This window comes from Asparagus officinalis, chromosome 8 (genome assembly GCF_001876935.1).
Source record: "Asparagus officinalis chromosome 8, Aspof.V1, whole genome shotgun sequence".
Lineage (NCBI taxonomy): Eukaryota > Viridiplantae > Streptophyta > Magnoliopsida > Asparagales > Asparagaceae > Asparagus > Asparagus officinalis.
The window spans coordinates 28,789,775-28,797,276 of NC_033801.1; the positions used below are offsets into that span (position 1 = coordinate 28,789,775).

The 7,502-nt window shown below is 42.3% G+C and overlaps 1 protein-coding gene and 1 long non-coding RNA gene across 3 annotated transcripts; one reads left to right on the forward strand and one right to left on the reverse strand.

The window, feature by feature from the left end:
- Positions 1,914–3,542, reverse strand: LOC109822647. 2 transcript variants are annotated; one of them, XR_002242201.1, is made up of 3 exons: positions 2,479–3,542; positions 2,144–2,223; positions 1,914–1,946 (listed from the first exon to the last, which is right to left on the reverse strand). It is a non-coding gene; the product is annotated as an uncharacterized LOC109822647 (long non-coding RNA). The 2 variants fall into 2 exon arrangements; XR_002242200.1 differs by lacking the exon at positions 1,914–1,946 and having other exon boundaries at positions 2,041–2,223.
- On the forward strand, positions 4,610–6,593 carry LOC109821356 (scarecrow-like protein 32). The gene is given in 10 exon segments (XM_020387547.1): positions 4,610–4,983; positions 4,986–5,088; positions 5,091–5,285; positions 5,288–5,349; positions 5,351–5,377; positions 5,379–5,486; positions 5,488–5,620; positions 5,623–6,030; positions 6,033–6,210; positions 6,434–6,593. Coding segments are annotated over 9 exon segments (1,263 nt in total). The 5' UTR covers positions 4,610–4,887; the 3' UTR covers positions 6,164–6,210; positions 6,434–6,593.

Below are 7,502 nucleotides of genomic sequence, written 5' to 3' on the forward strand. Positions count from 1 at the left end.
AGTGTCTATCATTTGTCGATCTTCCATGATTCCTATCAAATCATCATTAGGGGAAGCACGAAGAAATGTAGAAGAGATGATGTGAGATGAAGATCCATCAAATAGTTGACTTCAAGTACCTTATGATGCCCTCTACAGCGGCCTAATGTACTTGAGTTGGGCTGCGCATAAATTAGCAAACTCGATTGGCGTCAATTAACGAGATCGAATTGGACAAGTCAACGTAAGTTGTGAAGCAGCAACCACAATGAGATACTTCGAAGGATTATCAAATAATTCAGAATCATAAGAGATAAATAAGGATCAGACATCAGCGGCGTACCTATAGGTTTAGCAACAGTCATTTTCATAGAGAATACTTTACATAAATGAACTGAAATTTTGTGAGAAGTAAATCACTGAAGCGCGTTGGCCTCAATATCTAAAACGTAGTGTGCAATCAAACTAGATCCTTCATGACAAATATAGTCTGGTGAGAGCAAATTAGACTAGGTACGCGAGTAGAGGGAGAACATGTAGGATGATGTCTTCAGCGTTAACTAGAAGAAATACAACAGACGAGGTTGTGCTGATAAACATAGAGGAACAAACCTAAGAGCGTACTAAACCCAAGCCTATGTAGTGCAGAGAAATAGAAAAGCCAAGATTTATTCAGCCAATATATTATTCATCTAACCCCAACTTCTCTTAAATAGAGGTTAGGGGGATATTACAACATAGATATATAATAAAATCATATCCAATCATATCTCCCAATATCTTAACAACATCTCATAATATATTCCTTAACATTCCCCCTCAAGTTGGAGCATGTATATCATATATGTCCAGCTTGTTACAAATAAAGTGCAGACACTCTAATCTGTGATAATACTTCAAAAAACTCAAAGCAGCCTTGATCTTTTTATCTTTCACTTGGATGTCTTCTAATTAGTTGATCCCCTCTGGGGCTTCATCGATCAAATGTTCCTTGAAGGATCCAAGCAACAAATGTTCCTTTTTAGGATCTAACAACAAATGATCATTCTTTAAAGGATCCAACAATAAATGATCATTCTTTAAGGATGAAGGATCCAACAATAAATGATCCTTTTTTTAAGGAACTGACAAATAAATGATCCAAGAGTGGAGTTGACTTTGGGCCCACGAAGAGTCGGCCCTAATTGGAGTGGATGATAAACAGTAATCTGCGAATATGAACAATAATCTGATGATATAAATATTATTGGTGTAGGGATGAAGAGCAACCTATGGACAGTAAATTGATGGATGAATAGTCTGGTGAGCAGTAGTTGGTGGACAATATTTCGATGTCGCGGCCGCCGAAGGGAAGCATGAATTTTTTGGCAAGAAGCCCCCTCGATGGTTCTATATATGGACAATGAAAAAAAAGGTCTCTCTGGGATCAAGAGGATGACTCTAATACCATGTAAAGAAATAGAAAAGTCAAGATGTTATTCATCTAGCCCAAACCTCACTTAAATGGAACTTATGAGAATATTACAAAATAGGTATGAGTACAATCATATCCAATCGTATCATCCAATATCTCAATAATATCTCATAATATATTCCTTAACATGTAGAAATTATTAAGGCCAATGAACCAAGCCCATGAAGCTTATTTGAGGCCACATAGAGAACAACATAAACAACATAAAGTGCGGATACGGAGGGTTAGAAAATCTCGATGGTTGCTTCATGAAAACAATCTCATTATTATTCAGTTATTGGTTGCTAAATCGTTCATGAGAGAAGAATTTAGCAACCTTGCGAGCTTTATACCTTTCTACATAACCATCAATGCTGTCATTTCTCCTTGAACACCTATTTGCATTCAATAACATATTAAGAAGATGGTGATGCGACAAGGTCCCAAGTACCATTAGAGATCAAGTCACTTTACTTGTCAGCAGAGGCGTGGCTGACAATTTGGGGGCCCTGTTCTAAATTTCAATCGGGGCCTCTTAATCAATTTTCAGAAGAAACTAATAATTGTTTTTATACGTAGTACTAACCATGGAAAGAAATTTTTATATCTAGAATTAAAACAAACATTAAGACATAACAATGGTTCTATGCAAAACATATCACGTGCAAAATATTAATAGTAAAAAAAAGATACACAAAATCAACATCTTACTAATAATCTTGACATGTCCGACAAGCTTGTTGAGATTTTTAGTTGCCTTCCCTTCGGTCTTCGACGTTTTCCTCGATGACCTAATCGACCACACAATTGAAAACAAAATAAACATCCCTGAGAATAACATCTCTAGTTCCGGGAATTTCCCGTCTTTGTTTTCTTGTTTCTTTCCGTCTTCCAAATCACAGAAAAAGAAGAAGTATATGCTTTAAATTAAGAAATACATTCAAGGAGGAGACTATGAAATGCATTGTTTGTCATAGTTGCAAATGTGCCTCAAATACACCAAACTGAATCAATTTTTCATTATAGTGTCATATTGAAAAACAAACCTGCCATGACTCTTCACCTTTGAAAACATATAAGAAGTGTGTTTTCTTCACATCAGGTAGAACCGTCTTGTTCCCTCCTTGGCACTTAAAATATATAGTTGGTCTTGTAGGTAGCCATTCATGAGTATTAAAGATTTCAATTGAACCAAGAGTAACAACCCTGGATGACGAAATTCCTGCAAAAGTGACAGTAGCAATAACAAGAACGAGATTGTCAGATGAAAACAGTAGACAATCTTCAATTGTAATGAACATCAATAACTTTTTACACAATTTGCAAACTGAGTTTATTCCTAATGAATCCAAATAACTAAGAATGCCACATAAATCAAAGAGAAAAGGAAGCATATGGTCGGCACCGGCGCCTCGCCGATCGGCAAATAATCACGAGATCCGTCAGGTTGAGGCTTGAGCGTTGTAAAGCACAGTGCGGACCGACATTGAGACCTCGGATTCGGGAACGCAATTTGCGAAGAAGAGACTGTAGTCATCGGCGAGGGCGATCGGAAAAGCCCGATTGTAGGAGATGAAGGGAGGTGGGGAGAGATCTCGAAAGGTGAAGAGGAGGCGGATGTAGGGGCTTGAGAGGATGCACGGGCTAGGGTTAGGGTTTTGGGGCTGGTCGTCGGCGATTAGCGTTTGGAGGAGGTTGGAGGAGGAGTGGAGGAAGAAGCCGAAGAGGGAGGGGTCGGCGGAGGAGACGGAGGAGGATAAGGTGGCCTCGGCGACGGCGATGTTAGCGGCGCCATCGGAGGTGAATCCGAATTTCTCGAAGAGGATCAGAGGGCGGGAGTCGTCGGCGATCTTGAAGTCCTTGATCTCGGCGAAGGCGGCGGACGCGAGGAAGAGAAGATGAAAGCGGCGACGAGATTAGGATTCTTCATTGCCTAAGATCTTTTTTCTTCTGAATTTTTTTCGAATTTTGCTTGACCTTTTTTTTTCTTCTTCTGTTCTGCGTGATTTGGGGGGCGGCTGGGTAGGGAGGAGGGGATTTTGCGCGATTCGGGGCCCCCCCAAATGTGGGGCCCTGTTCTGCGGAACCGGGTGCACCGCCTCAGCGGCGCCCCTGCTTGTCAGTCATGGGCATGCACCATCGGTGATCATGAGCAGTCTGAGATAAACATGTAGGCTCAATGTGAGCATCGTAGATGGTGAAAGCCACTGAATACTTATTGTGGTGTCCCATCTTCAGATCAAGTCTATAGCATGAGTGAAATCTCGAGCCCAAATAGGAGCATGACAAGGCATATTGACTTGCAGCAAAAAACGAGTCGATCTTCCAAATTGTATGTAGGAATATGATGAATAATATGTGAAAATCGCATATTTTTTTCAAGATGAATCTATCAAACCAGCCATGTCCGATTCATCATCGTCCATTTCACGAAATTTCATATGGATTGAGAGACATCAGACTTTTTGTCATTTTTCTAGTAAGTTTAGGAAATGAATCCGGTTTAGTCTTATATTTGACCTACTGATTTTCTCAATCTAATGTAGTCTTTTCGGGTAGTTTTGTTACTTTCTTTCTTGAATAAATTTGGGGTCCTAGTAAGATTCTGCTTTATTATTCTATTTAAGCAGAGAATTGTATATCCTATAAGTATCACTATATTTGTTAATACTATTTTTTAAATATTTCTTCTTCAATATTTCTTCATGGATTTAGAGTTTGTATATGGTTCCAAACATTATTTTCCGAGTATTTAAAAAAAAAATCCTTTAATGGATTCCGATATTTTAACTTTCGCGCTTGTTAAAAATCCAGCAATTTTTCGTTGATAACTCGAGGTAAATGGTAGCTGTAAAAACTAAGAGGTATCTACCACGGAAAATTTGCCCACTGTCCAATTGTAGTAAAGATTATCCGAATCCAGAAACAGAGTCGATCCTCTCCCCGTCTACATACACATTCGTGTGCTGTCAATAAATGCTTTAATATATAGAGTCACTAGCAGCGCAACGGAAACTGACCGAATTGATTTTGTTGGTGATATGATAAGAATACTACTGCGGCCTGCCCGTGACCGTGGCTCTCTATCTCCCCCTCGTTGCCTTACGATCCGTCTCTCTCCGGGCTCCTCTCTCTCTCTCACCAGTCAAATTCCCAACTCCCCACGTACAAACAATCCCTTGGGCCTTGGCCGGCGACAACTTGATTCCCCCCACCCCCCGACTCCAATGCGCGCTCTCTCTCTCTCTCTCTACCATTAACGTACTCCACATCTTTCTCTCTCCTCTCGCAAAATCCCTAGCTAGCTAGCTACTGCCCTTTCCTCCTCAGCTTCTTCTCTCACTAGAATTCTCCCTGCCGCCGCTCGACTTAATCAATCAATCAACCTCCTTCGCCCGCTCTCTTCGTATCATCACACGAAAAAACCATTAAAAGAAAACCCCCCTGCGACCCTGATGATGCAATTCTCAGAAAACGCGCCACCACAAGCGCCGCCGCCTAATCTCCACCCAGACGCCCTGGGCCTCTGCCTCGACCTCCCTCCGCCAAACCCACCACAAGGCCCACAACCAACCCATGGCCCACGTCTACCAAACTCTCCAACACCACCGCCTTCAGCTCCGCCTCCTGCATGGAGCACCTCCTCGTCCACTGCGCCTCGCCGTGGACCGCAACGACCCCACCTGTGGCCACCAGCCCATGTGGTCCTCAACACCATCGCTCCTCCGACGGCGACTCCCACCAGCGCTAACCTCTGCCTTCCTCCGCTCTTTGATTCTCCGCGCTTCCAACTCCGGCCGCCGCCTGCCCTGCCACCTGTCCCTCTCCCACGGCGATCTCACCCTCCATCGCTTCTCGCCCCTCATCTCGCTTCTTTCGTCGATCTAACTCCGTTTCATCGGTTTGGGTACTCTGCTTGCTAATGCTGCCATCTTGGACGCCGTCGGAGAACTTCCCTCTTCTACATGTTGTCGATCTGTCGACGACGCACTGCATGCAGATGCCAACGCTCATTGACGCCCTCGCTTCTCGGCCGGAGGGCCCGCCCTATATAAAAGCTCACCGTAGCCCTGCCCTGATCGGCAGCGGCCTCGTCCATCTCCCCTCCGCCGCTGCTGGGCTGCTCCTTATGAAGATGTCTCGGCGCTCGCCTTTGTTACTTCGCTCGATCACGAAATATCGGGATGGAGTTAGGGTAATTCCCTCCACGCCTGCGGACGGATTCGAAACCTTAATGGAGCAGTTAAAGCTGCAGAAAGTGGTCGGACCGCCGCCGGACATCAGCGAAGCGCTAGTGGTCAACTGTCATATGATGCCACATTATATCCCTGACGATGAAGCGTGTTCGCCGTCTGGATTATCGCCGAGGTCGATGTTCTTCAAGAATCTGCGTGAACTAGAGCCTATGCTGTTAACGCTAGTCGACGAGGATGTTGACCTAACAGCCAATGATGTGGTGACGAGACTGGGAGCGGCATTCAATTACCTGTGGATACCGTATGACGCGGTGGATACGTTTCTGCCGAGGGGGAGCGAGAGGAGGAGGTGGTACGAGAGCGAGATAGGGTGGAAGATAGAGAATGTGATAGGGTATGAGGGGCTGGGGAGGTGAAGGGGATGTTGGATGAGCATGCGGCAGGGTGGGGGCTGAAGAAGGAGGAGGAGACTGATTTGGTGCTTACATGGAAAGGCCATAATGTTGTGTTCGCTACTGCTTGGGTGCCTTGTTGATGGAGGGGATTCGGTTGTATTTTGAATTTCATGGATGGATTTAAGAGGTTTTTTGCTCTCTCTCTCTCTCTCTCTCTCTCTCTCTCTCTCTCTCTCTCCCTCTCTCTCTCTCTCTCTCTCTCTCTCTCTTTCTCTCTCTCTCTCTCTCTCTCTCTCTCTCTAGCTAACACACATACACGCTTACACATACATGTGTTCTTGCTTCACACAAGTGTATATTGAATCAAGTACTAGATTTTAAGTGCTTTAACAAGTCAATTATTATTCTAGGTTTTGAACGTACTAAATGAACATGTTTAAACACATGAAATTGGGTGATAAAGATGAAGGTATCAAGTTAATTCTTGGGTGCCTTCTTGAGGAAGATGAAGGTGAAGAAGTGACCGAATTGGATTGTATATGAATTTCATATGGATGTAAGAGGTTTAATTTGCTCTCTCCCTCTCTCTCTCTCTCTCTCTCTCTCTCTCTCTCTCTCTCTCTCAAGTTTTTTTTTTCTCTCTCTCTCTCTCTCTCTCTCTCTCTCTCTCTCTCTCTCTCTCTCTCTCTCTCTCTCAACCAAAATCTAATTAACACAAATTAAGTTATATTAGGAATTTTATTGTCGGCTAGGGATTGAAGGTAATGTTGCAAGTAGTGGTTTTGATTATTTCATTCAGAATGGATACATTCATATTTGAGAATGACTATCACTTTCTTTTGGATTTTTTTGTTTTTTCTCTTGTACTTCATGGTCAATGAATACTTTAGTTGTATTTTTCCACGTAATTATTTTTCTCTCTTACAATATCATGTACATGAGTTTCTATGTACCGCTATATGTTTTCAGTTATTCACTGGTCATATATTCTGCTCATGCTGCCAGAAGGTTAACCCTAGCAAGATTAGTACAAGAGCAAATTATTTTAAGAATATATATACAGTGCTTTCGATTTGAGAAATGGTTGCCTCTAGGGTTCAGATCATTAATTTGTAGGGAATCGAAGTAAACAGGGAGTAGATTATATAGAGACTAGAGAGAAAAGATTAAGAATATAATTAAGACCACAATTTTTTTTTTGGTCAATGAATAGTAACTTTTATTCATCTTCCAAATGTGAAAATACAGCATATCAAGATCTCAGTTGCACTGAGAATTACAAAACATTCCAAAACACTTACATCTCATTTACTCAAGCCTACAAAGCACATATCCATTCTCTATTTTCAACAGCAAAAGGACCATTAAGAATAATAGCAAAAATGTTGAATTTGATCTCTTTGAACAGTTGATCAACTGACTTCAATTCATGCCGAAAAACCCTGGTATTCCTCTCATTCCATATGCTATAAATTGTTG